Source organism: Garra rufa, chromosome 4, assembly GCF_049309525.1.
Source record: "Garra rufa chromosome 4, GarRuf1.0, whole genome shotgun sequence".
NCBI classification, from domain to species: domain Eukaryota; kingdom Metazoa; phylum Chordata; class Actinopteri; order Cypriniformes; family Cyprinidae; genus Garra; species Garra rufa.
Genome location: NC_133364.1, coordinates 11,004,493 through 11,021,697, shown reverse-complemented (window position 1 = coordinate 11,021,697; position 17,205 = coordinate 11,004,493). Strand labels below are relative to the sequence as shown.

Below are 17,205 nucleotides of genomic sequence, written 5' to 3'. Positions count from 1 at the left end.
AGGGTCACAAATGTGGCTAATGTTCTTCTATATTTTTGTTAATTTATCATTTTTTAAGATGCCTTCTGCTTTTAAAACCCAAAAGCCACACAAATTGTCCACAGTAAATAGGATAAATGTTTTTTTTTTCTATTATAGCCTTTTTTTTTTAAAAAAAAGAAAGAGTGATGTGTGAAGCATGTGACAGCTTTTTTAAGTATTTATAAGACCCTAAATAAAAGAAAATATTTATAGCTTAACATTTTCAAACCATAAAGCCAGAAATCAACTTGACTTGCACTGCTTGAACTGCTTGATGGTAGTCACTATTTGATTTTACTTGGTTTCTGGTTCCTTTCAGCGAAGCTAGAGTAAGTTTACTCCATTTTGAAAGGCCTTAGAGAATATGATATGAAAAGAGGACAGAAAGAGAGTTTCGAAATGAAACTATTAAGTTTAGAGCTTAGTGAGGAATGCCATCAGGAAGGAAAGGCCAGGAGACTCCCGATAAACAGTCCCACATGTGTGCAAAAGTCTCAAGAGACCCGGAAAAAAACAAACTAGTTTGATATAAAAAAAAAAACTCATTAGTAAGAATTAAATACACTTTTAATTCCTTTTGGCTCACTTTTTAATAATTAAAAATTTAATATTTCAATAATTGTAAATAATACTACTGAAGTCAGTTTTAATAATAATTGCAAATTTTTATCTTTGAAGTAAAGTTTTTAAAACTTGCTGGCATTACGCATTGATTTCTTTTGTTCTTTAAATGAGTTATATTAAATGTTTTACAGGAAAGTGCTGCGATTTTAAAATAAATCTGCTAGTTTTCTAGATCTAACAAAGCAAAATCCCCTGAAATATCTGAGCATTTTTTATTTCTCTCTTTCTCTTTACAGATGCTGATGGGGGAAAATGGCTTTGTTGAGGAAAAGTAAGTAACATGCAACAAGTTTTGCAGGTTGCATTTACACGAGTCCCCTTGTACAGTTGTTTATTGCATCACTGTTTCATAATACATGGAAAAACATCCAAGGTTAGTGATCACGTCCAGTGCATGAGTCACACTCTGAATCAGACTCCTTACACAAAACAAAAAGTCTTACGTACATGATTTGAGATCACTCTGATTGTGAAATCTCATGGAAAACTGATATTTGAGAATGTTTTAGTGCGTCATTTTGCACTGCTGTGCTGCAAAACAGGAATGTGTCCTGTGTGTGTGTGTGTGTGTGTGTGTGTTTGTTTTTGTGACATATCAGGACACAAATTGGTGTAATAACATGGGTATGACATAGGTATTACAAGGAGAGGGTGACTTATGAGGACATTGCCCATGTCCCCACTTTTCAAAAGGCTTATAAATCATACAGAATACGTTTTTTTGAGAATGTAAAGATATGCACAGTCTCCTGTGAGGGCTAGGTTTAGGTGTAGGGAAGGTGTAGGGTGATAGCAAATATCGTTTGTACAGTATAAAAACCATTACGTCTATGGAATGTCCCCACAATTCACAAAAACAAACATGTGTGTGTGTGTGTGTGTGTGTGTGTGTGTGTGTGTGTGTGCATGTGTTGGAGGAGGGGTCAGTCCCACTGGTCATCCCAGAGTAAATGAGGTAACCAGACAGATAAGGAACCATAAAAGTGATGCATAGCGAGATCTCTGCCTGGAAATCCAACTCAGAACACATTTACTGAAGCCAGAGTTATCTTGAGTGGGTATTTTTTAATTGCAGGCCTTTATATTGTAGGTTTTACTCTTTATCTAAAGCATAGATGCTCAATTAACAGTATTATTTTTAAATGCCATGTCATTGTAATAGTAGAAATTTGATGAACCAGTTGTTTTTAAACAGATTTGGTCAGTGTAAGCAATGCTTTCCTTTCTTTTTCCTCAGTTTCATTAAGGCCGTGAGGTATAAAAACATGTTTTGCATTAGTCAAGGAATGGAAAGCAACAAAACACATGCATGTTTATTTTATTTAGCCCTAACTACACCCCAAAAAAGTTATATTAGATTTCACCTTTTTGTGTCAGATCTGTATTATTATAGTATTTATTCACATTTTGAATGAGCATTTCTTATATTTTCAGTGTTTTTTTGTTCACGTTTCTTTTCTTTTAAATATTACTATATAGATTTAATATACTTTTATTTCCGTTTTAGTTTTAATAATTATGGTTTTTCAACTTAAACTGCCTTCAGTTAGTTGACAACACTAAATACATTTTTTTTTTTGAGAAATTGCTAATAAATTTCACTTCAGTAATCTTTGTTTTATTTAAAATCCGAAAATAATTTTTTACAGTAAAGGCAAGATTTTTCATTTTTAACTTTTCATCTAATATTTGTATTTTATTTAATTTCAGGTTTATTTAAATTACCAAAAAAGACTGTAAATAGCGTTGTCTTTAGTGTTAGTAAAGGATAACAATACAGTTGAAAAATAACAAAAAATAGCAATAAAAATTTTTCGCTCAGAAATTGCTAGAGAAATTCGCAAATAATTACAAAGTAACATCAAGTAACACACTGAAGTAGAAAAACTGAAATAGTGCTTATGTGTAAAATATACTTCAGTATTCTTTGTTTTATTTTAAAATTCAAAAAAATCATTTTTACAAGTAAGGCAAAATTTCTTATATTTTCTTATATTTTTAACTTTTCATCTAACAATTATATTTTATTTAATTTGAGCTTTTTTAGCTTTTTTAATTTTAGATTTTTTTAGTTGAGGTAAACAATAACAATACAAATAATAAGCAATAAAACATTTTGCTCAGAAATTGCTTTACAAATAATTAAAAAGAAACTTCAAGTAATGCATTAATTCAAACATGAAACCTTGAAGTAGAAAGACTGAAATACACATACTCTAGTAATAATCTGTTTACAACATAGAAACATAATTTTTTAAAGTGTAGTATATGAATTATAGCTACTTATTCCAGTTTGACTACCAATGCTTATTTATTATTATTTTTAAGTTGGTAGCAATTAGAACAGTTGTAAATCATCCCTCATGCATTATCTTATAGTGACCTCTAGTGGTCACTTTTTTCATATGTGACCCTGGTCCACAAAATCAGTCTTAAGGGTCTCTTTTTCCAAACTGAAAGCTGAACAAATAAGCTTTCCATTGATGTAAGGTTTGTTAGGATAGAACAATATTTGGCTGAGATACAACTATTTGAAAATCTGGAGTCTGAAGGTGCAATAAAATAAAAATACTGAGAAAATCGTTAAGTTCTTAACAATGCATATTACTAATCAAAAAATACATTTTTATATATTTACAGTAGGAAATTCACAAAATATCTTCATGAGACATGATCTTTCCTTAATATCCTAATGATTTTTGGCATAAAAGAAAAAGAGATATTTTTACCTATACAATGTATTGTTGGCTATTGCTACAAATATACCCATGCTACTTAAGATAATAGGCAACTTCAGTCCTGGAGGTCCACTGTCCCGCAGACTAATCAAACACACCTGAACAATCAATGTTTTGAAGATCACTAGAAGCTTCAGGCAGGTGTGTTTGATAAACTCTGAAGGACAGTGTCCTCAAGTGGCCCAACCCTGGTCAAGTCATATCTCTCTATCTCTCTCTCTACCAGTCAACCGTGGTCTCCTCATTCTGCTCATCCTGGTGGCTTTTGCTCTTCTGTACAAAAAGACCAGACTACAGACGCTGGCTAAGTATTCAGGTGCACTTGCAGGCTACTGATATGCAAGTATACGCACATATTTGGTTTGTTATATTGATCGTATTGTGGTTTATGCAGTGCCCAAGAAAGATGAGGGCAAAATGGGTGTTGAGGACGAGAAGGAGATGGACATTGACATCCCTGTGGTCATCTGTGCTTCAGAGGAGCGTATTGGTGCTGCAATGGCAACCATCAACAGCGTCTACAGCAACAGTCGTTCCAGCGTTTTCTTCTACATAGTTACCCTGCGAGATGCCATCAAAAAAATAAGGTATAGCCTTTAACGCAAAAATGATGATCCAACACATCAAGTAGTTTATTGTACAACATTTCAATACAGATATTCTTAAAATCAAACATTATTAATACTATAAACCAGTGGTTCCCAACAACGTTCCTGGAGGCCCCCCAGCACTGCACATTTTGCATCTCTCCTTTGTCTTTCACACCCATTTTAGGTTTTGGAGGCTCTACTAATGAGATGATCATCTGAATCAGGTGTGTTTGATTAAGGAGACATGGAAAACACGCAGTGTTGGGGGGCCTTCAGGAACACGGTTGGGAACCACTGCTATAAACCTTTATGTGTCAAAATACTGGAGCATTTAATCGGACCCTTTGACATCAATAACATAAGCTATGAAGGATCATCTTCTCCCTTTTAAAAGTAGATAAGCCTATATATTTGCATTTATTATGGTTAGTTGAAGTTTATTTGCATTTGTTTGCATTTCTTTCTGTTTCCTGCAACCTTCTGCACTTGAGAATCATTGCAATTATTTATACATAGGCTCACTATATATTTATACACCTGAATATATATATATATGTATATATGTGTACAAAAAACCATACATCAATGAAAAAATGTAATCAGCTTTCAGATGAATTTAAAAAAATGACCCTTATGACTGGGTTTGTAGTCCAGGGTCACATATATAAATATATATTTATATTATAATGAACAATAAAATATTATAATAATTATATATTTTTATTTTATTGTATATATGCAATTTTATTGTGATAATGAAGTAAGAATATATATAAGAAAATGAAAATACTATAATAATATATAGTACATAATAATATTGAATTCAAATACATTTAAATGTATTTTATTTAATTTGAATTATTTCAATTTATTTCAATTAAATTTAATTATTGTCAGTTAGCATAATACACATCTTTTAAAACTTGTGTAGTTTTATCTGCTTTATTTTTTTATTTTCAGTAATTCTAGAATGTGCTTTTGTCATGTAGTAGTTTTTTTTTTTTTTTTTGGTAAATATTGCTATTTAGGATGCATTTATTGTTATTTCAGGTGTATTTTCATTTTGGTTATATTTCATTGAATAAAAATGATTTTAAAAGTTGTTTTAGCTTTAATGAACAAAAATGTGACCCTGGACCACAAAACCAGTCATAAGTCGCACAGGTATAGCAATAAGCAAAATTACATTTTATTACATTTACATTACATTTTACTTTACTTTTATGCCAAAAATCATTAGGATATTAAGTAAAGATCATGAGGATCTTTAGTAAATGTCCTACCGTAAATATATCAAAACTTAATTTGATTAGTAATATGCATTGTTAAGTTCATTTGGACAACTTTAAAGGTGATTTTCTCAATATTTAGATTTTTTGCGCCCTCACATTACAGATTTTCACATAGTTGTATCTCAACAAAATATTGTCCTATCCTAACATAAATGGAAAGCCTATTTATTCATCTTTCAGATGATTTATAAATCTCAGTTTCAAAAAGAAATTACCCTTATGACTGGTTGACATTATGACATGTCTCAATAGTAAATCAGAAACATGCTCAGTCAATAAATATTCTCCCATATGCCTAAATAAGCATTTTTTTTTCTGGACTCAAACAGGGAATACATAGAAAAAACCCAGCTGAGAAAAATCAAATACAAGATCCTGGAGTTCAATCCGATGGTATTGAAGGGAAAAGTCAATCCGGACTCATCCAGACCAGAACTGCTGCACCCTGTGAGTTCTGCTGTTTTCTGGAAGCAAACTCTTCATTATTTCTAAAAGGTCTGGTCACTTAGTACACTGTATGACCAAATGACTCTTCTCTTCAGTCTCACCCTAAACTAAATCAAGCATACATGACATTTTCTTAGACAAACCATAGACTCCTTCATACTAATTCTTGATCCTGGTTTCTTTTTGTGCCGCAGCTTAACTTTGTGAGGTTCTACTTACCCCTTCTCGCCATTGAAAATCACAAACGGATCGTTTACCTGGATGATGACGTCATAGTGCAAGGTGAAATGCTTTATGATGTGTGTAAGCATCTGATATTGATACTAACCTTACACTTGTACTTGTGTTGCACTGATACAAAAGCTATCGTCATCAAATATGTCAAGTGCATGAAATGAAACCACTCCACTGCTCTATTCACTGTGACAAGGCATGATTTTGTTACATCTGACTTAAAGGAGATATACAGGAACTGTATAACATAAATCTGAAAGCGGGACACGCTGCTGCATTCGCCTCAGACTGTGATCTGCCCCCAACGCATGAGATGGTGCGCAGTGTGGGCATGCAGGTGTGTATTTCTGGTATTTAGTTATTTTTACATGGATTGATTTCTATTTTTCATTTTATCAAAACACAATTGCCTCTCACAGACAACCTATATGGGCTTTCTGGACTACCGCAAAGAGGAAGTCAGAGAGTTGGGCATCAACCCCAGCGACTGCTCCTTCAATCCAGGTGTTTTTGTGGCGGACCTTGGTGAATGGAAAAAGCAAAAAATAACTAAACAGCTGGAGAAATGGATGGCTAGGAATGTCAGGTGATGTGTTGGTTCATACTGAGTTATTAGAAGATCGAATTAGTTCAGATTTAACAGATTTTTTTTTCTTTGTCACTGCAGGGAGAATCTGTACAGCAGTGCTATGGCAGGTGGTGTGGCCACCCCTCCAATGCTGATCGTTTTTTATGATAAATACACAACCATTGACTCAATGTGGCACGTCAGACACCTGGGTTTGTCTTCTAACTTTTTTCTGCCAAATCTCACTGAATAATTACTTATTTCTTAAGTATTTCTAATATTAATCAAATATTTGGACTCTAATTATATGTATTTATGTAATTTGTCCCTATTATTATCCATTAGCTTCAATAAAAATGACAAATAAAGCCATATTTACACTACCATTCAAAAGCTTTTGAGCAATAAGATCTTTGGTTTTTTTTAAAGTCTCTTCTGCTCTCCAAGCCTGCATTTATTTGATCAAAAATCCTGCAAAACAGTAAAAATTTTGAAATATTTGTACTATTGAAAATGCAATTTATTCCTGTGAATTCAAAGCTAAATTTTAAGCATCATTACTCCAGTCCTGAGTGTCACATGATCCTTCAGAACTCATTCTAATGTTATATTATTGTTTGCAATATTTCAAAAAAAAGTGTAATTTAAAAAAAAAAAAATCAGGATTCTTTGATGGATATGAATACATCCAAAGATTAGCATTTATTTGGAAAGAAATTACAGAAATTGATACTTTGATGTAGCAAGGACGCTTTAAATTGATCAAAAGTGATGACAACGACACTTATAATGTTGCATTTTCTATTTCAATTTTTTATTTCAGATAAATGCTGTCCTTCTGAACTTTCTATTTAAAGAAAGCTGAAAATATTCTCAGCTGTTTTCAACATATTAATAATGCTTTTGAGCAGCAAATCAGAATATTAGAATGACTTCTAAAATATAAGAGAGTTATTTTAAACTAAAAATATTTTTAAATGTCAGAATTGTTTTTGCTGTACTTTGGATCAAATAAATGCAGGCTTGGTGAGCTGAAGAGACAATAAAAATGTTTGACTGGTAGTGTGTTGATAAAATCATTCTCTCTCTCTCTCTCTCTATACACACATTAAATTATGCACAGCTGTAGTTAAAGAATACACACAAGTATTTACCAGACAGTGATTATAGTTATTAAACGTTTATGTATTATAAAGTATATATCCATTCAAAAAGGAACACTTTTATTTATCATGGATGCATTAAATTGTTAAAAATGACAGTAAAGATATTTATAATTCAAATTTGAAGAAATGCATAATTCTATTCAAAGCAACCTGAAAATAAAACAGTTTACACAAAAATATTAAGCGCAGCCATTTTCCACATTTATGAAATGTTTCTTAATATGCAAATCAGCATATACGAATGATTTCTGAAGGATCATGTGACACTGAAGACTGGAGTAATGCTGAAAATTTGCTTTGCCATTGCAGGAATAAATTATATTTTAAAATATATTTAAATATCATGTATCAAAAGCATATTCCCTATATTTTTAAGAGTCAATTTAATGCCCAATAAGCCTATGCATAATTCACCTGAGATGTTTGATTTGTAGACTAGACCAAGTCCTTAGATCATAGGATTTTCAAGAGAAAATGTGAAGATTTGTAAAATTAAATTTGCAGCAATGCAAATCAACACAAACTAAATACTCTTGTTTTCTATGAAGGATGGAGTCCTGATGCCCTTTATCCCAGATCCTATCTCAGAGATGCACGCTTACTACACTGGAACGGCCATTTCAAGCCCTGGAACTACCCCTGCGTCCATCTAGACCTCTGGGAGAAATGGTTTATCCCAGACCCCACAGGAAGATTCACCCTGGTACGACCATGAACAATATTTAACTTTAAACCTTGATACTTGATACAAACCACTCCAAGAACTGAGGCTACTAAATAAAAAGAAACTAATAGCACCCAAACTGGATTTCTGTTGTTTTGAGAAGAGTTTGAAGATAGTAAAAGATTACAATTAGACACAGGGTCCTTTTCCGGAAACATTTAATGGTTCAGTGGACAGGAGTCAGCACTCCACAACTGGGTCAGTTAAATATTAACAAATTTACAATCATGGAGGAATGTAAAAAAAGAAAATTTCAAACACAACACCTTAAAAAAAAAAACAGCTCCTATCCCCCAACCCACCCACTTCAGCACAGAGAAAAGATAACCAGCTGAGTTCGCCATCTTCACTCTGCATCACAGTCTGACACCCCGTCCCTCCCAGATTTACAATTTACAACTCGTCTCTGTCTTTGGTAGGCTGAAACACAGAGAAATCCATGTGTTAAAACATGTTCCTTTTCAATTCTGCACTAGATGAAATAAACACAGATTTAGAGCAACATGAGGGCAAGCTAGCAAAAATTCACACTCACCGATTCTTCTTCTGCATCCTCATCTGCCTGGACCTCCTCCTCCTCATCCTCTGCTTCTTCTGTCTGTTCCTCTGGTTCCTCCTCTGGCTCTTCCTCTACCTGTGGAGACGGCAACAGGATATTGAGCCACACTTTATAGGAACCAGTTTATTTCATATTACCGGTGCTTGACTGTGTGTGTACCTGTGCGTCGAGATCTATGTTCATGCTGAGCCGCAGCATGCGTTCTATTCTCTCTCCGTAAGCTTTGGTGTCTGAGAGTTGGTAGCCGGATCGCAGTGTGGCAGTTTCAAAGAGCACCACGGCCAGATCTGAAGCGGTCTGATCCTCAGCGTCCTCCTACAATACAAAGCACAATATAAAAGACAATCTGAGCTCTTTTAACAGCAAAATGTTCAAGACGTTCATGCATGTTTGAAAAGAAATTAAGGTTTTTGAAAAACACATTCCAGATTTTCCTCCATAAAGTGGACTTCAATGGGGAGCAACAGGTTGAAGGTCCAAATTGCAGTTTCAATGCAGCTTCAAAGGGCTCTACAAGATCCCAGCAGAGGAATACGGGTCTTATCAAGCAAAAGGTTCAATTATTAAAAAAAAAACAAAAACCAAAAGAAAAACCTTAAAATACTTTAAATATTAAAATAATAAAATATACTTTAAGCAGTAATCCTCATTTTACACTAGCTCGAACTCACATATTATGCAGTCATGTTAAAAAAAAAGGATTAGCCTGACGTAGATGGAGAGTTTACAAAGTGACCATGCAAAAAAAAAAGTCAAAAATCCTTTACAAAAAAGGTAAAACAAATGTCTGACAATTTTGAAGTTGGAGAAAATGATTTGAATCGAATTTGGATTTTGAACTGAAGCAGAGCTAATGCAAGACTAGCATTTGTGGTTAAGTATAGACATTTAATTTTTTATTTTTTATTTTTTTAAATGATTGACTCGCTAGATAAGACCCTCATTCCTCAGCTGAGATCATGTAGAGCCCTTTGAAACGGCATTGAAACTGCAATTTTGACCTTCAAACCATTGGCTCCCAGTGAAGTCTACTATATGGAGAAAAATCCTTTTTGAAATTTGCAGTTTCAATGCAGCTTCAAAGGGCTCTATACAATCCCAGCCGAGGAATAAGGGTCTTATTTGGCAAAATTCTAGGCCTTCAACCAGTTGATCCCCATTAAAGTCCACTATATGGAGAAAAATCCTAGAATGTTTTTCTCAAAAACCTTAATTTCTTTTCGACTGAAGAAAAAAAAAAGACATGAACATCTTGGATGACATGCAGGTAAGTACATTTTCATTCTGGAAGTGATTACGTTTGACTTACTTTAACTCTCCTCAACATCTCCTTAATGAGAGGATGTTTGGGGTTGATTTCTAGCGTCTTCTTTTGACTTGCGTAATAACTAAAATGCGAAAAAAACATTTCAGTAAGTTTTTATGAGCATAGTTTGCAGAATACTAACCATTTTTTTCCTTTTCACATAGAAGGAAATGGTGGGTTGCACCAAAGTAACAGTGATTTAAAAAAAAAGAAGACTAGAGGCAATTTAGATTATGCTGCAAAGCAGTTATACAATGGTATCATTATTTGACAGCAATAGTGTCACTAGAATTTGCTTAAGACTTGATTAGAGGACGTACTTTGTGGAAATGTCTTTTCCTGTCTGGTAAGCCTGGGCTTTCATGATCCTTTCCATGTTGCCAGACCATCCATACTGACTGGCAACCAGAGCGCAGGGAGACTTGGTCAGCCTCTGGGACAAAATGGCCTTCTCAATCTGAAAAACAAAACAAGGCTCGTTTTAACTCATCTGCCAGTTTTCTAAGTTATGACAGGTAATAAAATGCAATATAATGCATTAAAGTGACAGAAAATATTCATACGTTGTCCTTCAGGGACTTCTCTTTCATCCAGGTGGTTAGAGGCTCAAACTCTTTCTCCAAAGCTTCCCTCTTCTCCTTGGACTTGTCGCTCTCGTCGAATTTCACGCCTTCCTTTGCCACGTTCTGGAAGCGTTTGCCATCAAACTCGGGCAGGGCCTGGATGCAGTACTCATCCACTGGCTCGGTCAGGTAGATGACCTCATATCCTTTCTTAAGAAGAGTCTCCACGAATGGAGAAGACTCAGCCTAAAACCAGACAGAATTCATGTTAATATGGAAGGAGAGACATGGGGTCTCTCACAGTTCAAAGTAAAAGCATTCAAGCACCTCCTTCCTGCTGGTTCCAGCCATGAAGTAGATCTTGTCCTGCTTCTCCTTCATCCTCTCCACATACTGCTCCAGACTGGACAGGGTGGTTTCGTGGTGGGAGGTCTGGAAGCGGAGCAGCTTGGCCAGGCGGGTTCTGTTGGAGTGATCCTCAATCACGCCCAGTTTGATGTTGGTGCCGAACTCCTTCCAGAACTTCTCGTTGTACTGCTCCTCGGCAATCTTCTTGATCATGTCCAGGGTCTTGCGCACCAGCTTCTTACGGATGACCTGATGAACGAAGGCAACAATGTACAGTGAGTTCATTGCATCAAATAATTGCACATAAACCATCGAATCAATGTTACTTTGAACTGTAACAAGATAAGCTTACCTTGAGCAGTTTGTGTTGCTGCAGAGTCTCTCTGGAGACATTCAGAGGTAGATCATCAGAGTCAACCTGGGAAATGAGATCAAACATTGGGTCACTGAATATTCATTATAGTGATCTAGCAAAAGAAATTACTGTCTGAAACTGATAAATGCAATCGAGACCCTGGACCACAAAACCTTAAATAACACAGGTATATTTGCAGCAATAGCTAACAATGCATTGTATGGGTCAAAATGATCGATTTTACTTTTATGCCAAAAATCATTAGGATATTAAGTAAAGATCATGTTCCATGAAGATAGTTTGTAAATTTCCTACTGTAAATATCTCAACTTAATTTGATTAGTAATATGCATTGCTTAGAACTTCATTTAAACAACTTTAAAAGGCGATTGTCAATATTTTGATTTTTTGGCACTCTTAGATTGAAGATTTTCAATCAATTGGAAAGCTTATTTATATTTATTTGATGTATAAATCTCAATTTAAAGTAACTGACCCTTTAGTGGTCTAGGGTTGCAATTTTATTTTATTCAATTATTTACATGTCATTGAATGACAGCTATATGTAAAAATAATAAATAATTTACACAAAGTAGCATTTATTATTTTATATTGACAATTTAGTGCTTTCATCGTTAATTTATAAAATGATAATATTTATGAATACATTTCTTTAGTTCTTTATTGTATTTCAATTTATATTTAAATTTACTCATTTCAGTTTTAGCAAATTTTGTACTTTTTATTTCAGCCAGTTGCCATCTAATACTTTTGGAAATATTTTTTTTTCCAGTTTTTCCTTTTATACAACTTACTTTAGCTTACATTAGCAACTTTCAATTAGTAATAGTTTTAGTTTTTAATAGTTAACTTATTAAATAACATTTGAACTGGTTTATTCTAAACACCTTTTACGCAGAAAACAAATGTAACTGACCCAATTTTGGCAAATAAAATTACATTTGCATCCTGTATTACATTAGTGCTTAATCTGCTTAAGAATGGAAATGTTCTTTACTAATCAGCCCTTACACAGGAGGGCCATCTCTTCTAGGGAAATGCTATGCAAACATCCATTATATTTCTAAGAATTTTAAATATGCCACACACTGTGCGCACAGAATTAGGATTGTGAAGGCTTTTAGTCACAAAAATGTTGACGCATGCTGAATATCTTCCTAGCTACACTTAAAAACACAGACAGAAGCACTTACAACGCCTCTGATGAAGTTGAGATACTTGGGCATCATGTCATGGAAGTCATCGGTGATGAAGACTCTACGCACAAATAGCTGAAAGAGCCAAATTTGGTACAATTAATAACTCAAATACAAGAAAATGCAATCCTTTCCCGCTTAAAGATTGTTAAAATTACCTTGATGAAGTCATTCTTCTTGGTGCCATACTCATCGAAAAGGCCTCTGGGTGCAGATGCAGGGATGAAGAGAATGGACTTGAAGGTGACCTCTCCTTCAGCAGTGAAGTGAATGTGAGACAAGGGCTCATCTGTTTCCTAAAAACAAAAATGATTGCACTTGAGCCACAGAGGATCACAGGAGTTGATTCTTTGTGCGTAAAGCACAGACTTTGTGTTGACTCACCCTGGAGAAGGTCTTGTAGAAGGCTTTGTATTCATCCTCCTCCACTTCCTTTGCAGGCCTCTGCCAGATGGGTTTAATGTCGTTCATCAGCTCCCAGTCCCACACGGTCTTCTCCACCTTGAAAGAAACCGTTCAAATCATTGAGAAAATCTAGTATATCTCTTCTAGGTGTTTGCTTGCATATATGCAGCTAAATACCTTCTTAGTCTTTGGTTTGTCCTTGTCTTCATCCTCTTCCTCAACCTCAGCTTCATCTTCAGCGGCTTCTTCCTTCTCTGCCTCAGCCTCCTCCTCCTCAATGGGCTCCTCTACAGTCTCAGTCTGGAAATGACACATAACCATGAGTTCGTGACGTCCTCCAGCTAGAAACCAGAAGACCTGAAGACTTTAGTGGGTACACTAACCTTGCTGCTCCATACGTAGATGGGGAAGTTGATGAACTGAGAGTACTTCCTCACTAGGTTCTTAATGGTCTCCAGCTCAAGGTAGTCTGAAGCTTCCTCTTTCATCACCAGCCTGAACAAACAAGACTTCTTCAGTTACATCATATCACAGTCTACACATTTGTGCAGCTTTTTGAGTTCAACTGCTTACGTAATGGTGGTGCCTCTGCCCAGAGTGTCTCCACGAGGGTCGTCGCTGACGGAAAACTCGTTGGAATCAGATTCCCAGATGTGTTGGGTGTCATTGTTGTGCTTGGAGGTGACGATGACTTTATCGGCCACGAGGAAGGCAGAGTAGAAGCCCACACCAAACTGACCAATCAGCTCAGAGGTGGACTGACCCTCATCCTGCATCTCAGTCATCTTGCTGAGGAACTCGCTGGTTCCGGATTTAGCGATGGTACCAAGGTTCTTCACCAGTTCTTGTTTGGTCATGCCAATACCCGTGTCAGTGATATGAAGCATGTTCTTTTCTTTGTCGGACTGTCGAGGAGAGACAAGAGACTAAATGTGACCCTGGACCACAAAACCAGTTGTAAGTAGCATGGGTATCTTTGTAGCAATATCCAACAATACATCGCATGGGTCAAAATGATCGATTTTATGCCAAAAAACAGTAGGATATTAAGATCATGTCCCGTGAAGATATTTTGTAAATTTCCTACCATAAGTATATCAAAACTTAATTTTTGATTAGTAATATGCATTGCTAAGAACTTGATTTGGACAACTTTAAAGGTGATTTTCTCAATATTTATGTTTTTGCACCCTCCAGATTTTCAAATAGTTGCATCTCAGCCAAATATAGTCCTACCCTAACAAACCATACATCAATGGAAAGCTTTTTCAGCTATAAATCGACCCTTATGACTGGTTATAACCGATAAAAGTAGTAAAATATTTACTAAAGAAACTAAAAAGTGTTTGCATGGTTAAACAAGCTGTTGAGTATCGAAATTAAGATATGAAAACGAAGGAAGGAAACGTTCCTCAATTTGCTTCATGCCTGTTTGAACTTCTTTTGCAATGCAAATGCAAAAGCGATGTTATATTTCTTTGTCCAGTCGAAAGTTTCAGGAAAGAGGGACGATCAGTAAAAGTTTAACACACCTTGATTTTAATAGTAAGCTCTTCGTTTCCAGCAAGAGCATCTTCGTGGGTGAGGGACAACAGCCGGATCTTATCCAAAGCATCGGAGGCATTAGAGATCAGCTCTCTAAGGAAGATCTTTAGGATAAAAAAATAAATAAACAATTAGGAATTTTCAAAAACACGTACCGGTGAAGACCTATAATATGTTCTAAAAACTCACCTCTTTGTTCTTATACAAGGAATTGATGATCAGTTTCATCATCCTGTTCACCTCGGCCTGGAATACATGCTTTTCTGCTTTTTCGCGAATTTCTTTTATTTGCGACGCGTTCAAACCATCTAGCTGAATGGCTTCTTCCTCCCTGTAAGTGAAAAGATGGATCATGGACGGGTGCAAAGGATGCTTGTGACATGTTTATTCCTCTAGGGACTTATTATGATTTACCCTTGGGTATTGTGGAACAACATGCATCAACAAATACATCAACCAGATGTCCAACCCCCATTGGGGATCATTTTCTGTCTTTGTGAGGAGCTAAAAGTTTATAGACCTCTTAAATGTAAACAAATGAGCTAAATATAGCAGCAAATATCCGTTTTGCAATTGTATTTACTCTACTTTAAGATCTGAGGCTAAATGAAGGGTGAAGAACATGGCTTCAAAATGAATGAAAGTCAAGTGCAAGTCCAAGTCCATACAAACCTCTGAACAACCTCGTCATCTGTGCGAGATCCATCTCTGCTCTTCCCAAAGTCCTCTTCTACTGTGCCGTCAATGTCAACGTCGTCATCCGCTTTCACAGGTGCTGCAATTATGCAAAACATCAAAGATTAGGGAAAGCCACAAATAATGTGAATGTGATAGTGATAAAAAGCACTATAACTGGTGTTAAGGAGTAACTTAATGATATAATAACACACAGCACCAAATAGAACTTTTATTTGGATCACAAGTGTTTTATTACTTAATTTCTAAATGCATTTGCTCAGCAAAGACCCTGTGTCCAGCAAGGCTGTTTGTTCCTTGCACATGAAAGTAAACTCCATGTGAAGTTAAATTTGATTAAAATTGCTCAGTTAAGGCTCTCCACATCTGAAACGTGCAAATGTACTGGATTTGTGCGCAAATGCACATTTTTGATTTGACAATTCAACATGGTTTAAGATCTTAGGTTAAATTCTTCTCTACATGTGTAGCAATAGCCAGCAATACACTGTATAGGTGAAAACTATAAATTTTTCTTTTAAGACAGAAATTATTAGGATATTAAGATAATGTTCCATTAAAATATTGAGCAAATTTCTACCGTAAATGTATCAACTTAATTTTTGATTAGTAATATGCATTGCTAAGAACTTCATTTGGACAACTGAATTGGTTTTTTTTGCACCCTCAGATTGCAGATTTTTTAAAAATAATTTTATCTCAGCCAAATATTGTCCTGTAAAAAAGCAAACATCAACGAAACGCTTATATATATCTCTCAATTGAAAAAAACGTGCAATTCATTTGCATTGCTCTTTAACGTCTCTTGCATGGCTACTTACCAGAATTAAATAATAAAATAAAACGGTACATTACTAGTACTCTTACCATTCATTCCATATTAATTTCAATGCAGTTTGTCGTTTTAAGACACCATATAACTCTATGGTGTGTAATATGGGATTTTTTTATACGAAGGCCATTTCAATCTTAAGGAAACTTCGAGAAGCACATGCGAGTCAAATCCACTCTCCATGTTTTATTTCCTGTTCCTGGATCATTCATCCATTTAGGAAACGTTAACGCATACCTGCACCTTAAGTGTTATTAAAAATGTTAAAATACAATACTAAAGCTTACATGGCAAAAAGAGGAAGTACACAAAGACAGCAGCATTACTGCAAACACAGAAGCTTTGTCAAGTTCAAAGCCACCAAACTGCAAAATGGTGCAATTCATGGCCCTCCAATAAAACGTAATGTGACTCACCGAAAGCCAAAAGTGCACAGAGGAGACCGATAATCCACAGTCGCCTCATTGTTTCAGAATGAAAAAAGATTTGTTAATGAGACTCGGTAGCAGATTAACGCCTTGAGCAGTTGCAACGCCCTCCTCGCCTCGATAAACTCTTGCAGTGCGTGGAGATAGAAAGACAAATCGGCTTTATAAACTCCTGCGCTCTAGGGGTTGAGCCCAGTCGGTTTGAGCCAATCACAGCACCCCACGCACAAAACCACACCAATCAGAGAACGATCCGCAGCCGCAGTGGTCCAATCACCGCTTTACATGTCCGATTCCACACGTTCCAATCGTGGCTCGCGTTGATTGGCTCGACGGGATGCCAGTTCGTTATTAGGGGATTTCGTCATAGGCTGTGACAGCTGATCTGGGAACGGTGTTAATTTTGTTTTTCCAGTTTAAACGGGTTGGTGGGAACGGAACTAGATGATTCAGAATCAGATTTAATTTAGAGTTACGGTTTCCTTAACAACCAGTTGTTGACACAGTGTAAGCCCACAAGAAAATCACTATTTTGTTTATTTTATTT

The 17,205-nt window shown here is 35.5% G+C and overlaps 2 protein-coding genes across 2 annotated transcripts; one reads left to right on the top strand and one right to left on the bottom strand.

Moving 5' to 3' along the window:
* Positions 1-785: 785 nt before the first annotated feature.
* Positions 786-8,483, top strand: glt8d2 (glycosyltransferase 8 domain containing 2). Its single transcript, XM_073838639.1, has 9 exons — positions 786-916; positions 3,610-3,699; positions 3,778-3,970; positions 5,595-5,712; positions 5,907-5,994; positions 6,171-6,283; positions 6,366-6,532; positions 6,614-6,726; positions 8,229-8,483. Exons 1-9 carry the CDS (start codon positions 898-900, stop codon positions 8,393-8,395), a joined length of 1,068 nt encoding a protein of 355 aa, XP_073694740.1. The 5' UTR covers positions 786-897; the 3' UTR covers positions 8,396-8,483.
* A 62-nt stretch (positions 8,484-8,545) lies between these two features.
* Positions 8,546-16,804, bottom strand: hsp90b1 (heat shock protein 90, beta (grp94), member 1). Its single transcript, XM_073838638.1, has 18 exons — positions 16,647-16,804; positions 15,375-15,477; positions 14,892-15,033; positions 14,690-14,806; positions 13,731-14,062; positions 13,541-13,652; positions 13,335-13,457; positions 13,137-13,253; positions 12,911-13,048; positions 12,750-12,827; positions 11,533-11,598; positions 11,160-11,429; positions 10,833-11,078; positions 10,590-10,726; positions 10,273-10,351; positions 9,123-9,278; positions 8,940-9,038; positions 8,546-8,824 (listed from the first exon to the last, which is right to left on the bottom strand). Exons 1-18 carry the CDS (start codon positions 16,693-16,695, stop codon positions 8,798-8,800), a joined length of 2,391 nt encoding a protein of 796 aa, XP_073694739.1. The 5' UTR covers positions 16,696-16,804; the 3' UTR covers positions 8,546-8,797.
* Positions 16,805-17,205: the final 401 nt, after the last annotated feature.

Bases quoted from the DNA above. Each gene is read 5' to 3' on its own strand.
- glt8d2 (XM_073838639.1), top strand. The intron at 6,533-6,613 runs GTGATGTGTTGG...TTGTCACTGCAG, and splicing joins TGGATGGCTAGGAATGTCAG to GGAGAATCTGTACAGCAGTG. The intron at 6,727-8,228 runs GTTTGTCTTCTA...TTTTCTATGAAG, and splicing joins GTGGCACGTCAGACACCTGG to GATGGAGTCCTGATGCCCTT.
- hsp90b1 (XM_073838638.1), bottom strand. From the start codon at position 16,695: ATGAGGCGACTGTGGATTATCGGTCTCCTCTGTGCACTTTTGGCTTTC. The intron at 14,063-14,689 runs GTGTGTTAAACT...TCTCCTCGACAG, and splicing joins AGCTTACTATTAAAATCAAG to TCCGACAAAGAAAAGAACAT. The intron at 11,599-12,749 runs GTAAGTGCTTCT...CTCATTTCCCAG, and splicing joins TCAACTTCATCAGAGGCGTT to GTTGACTCTGATGATCTACC.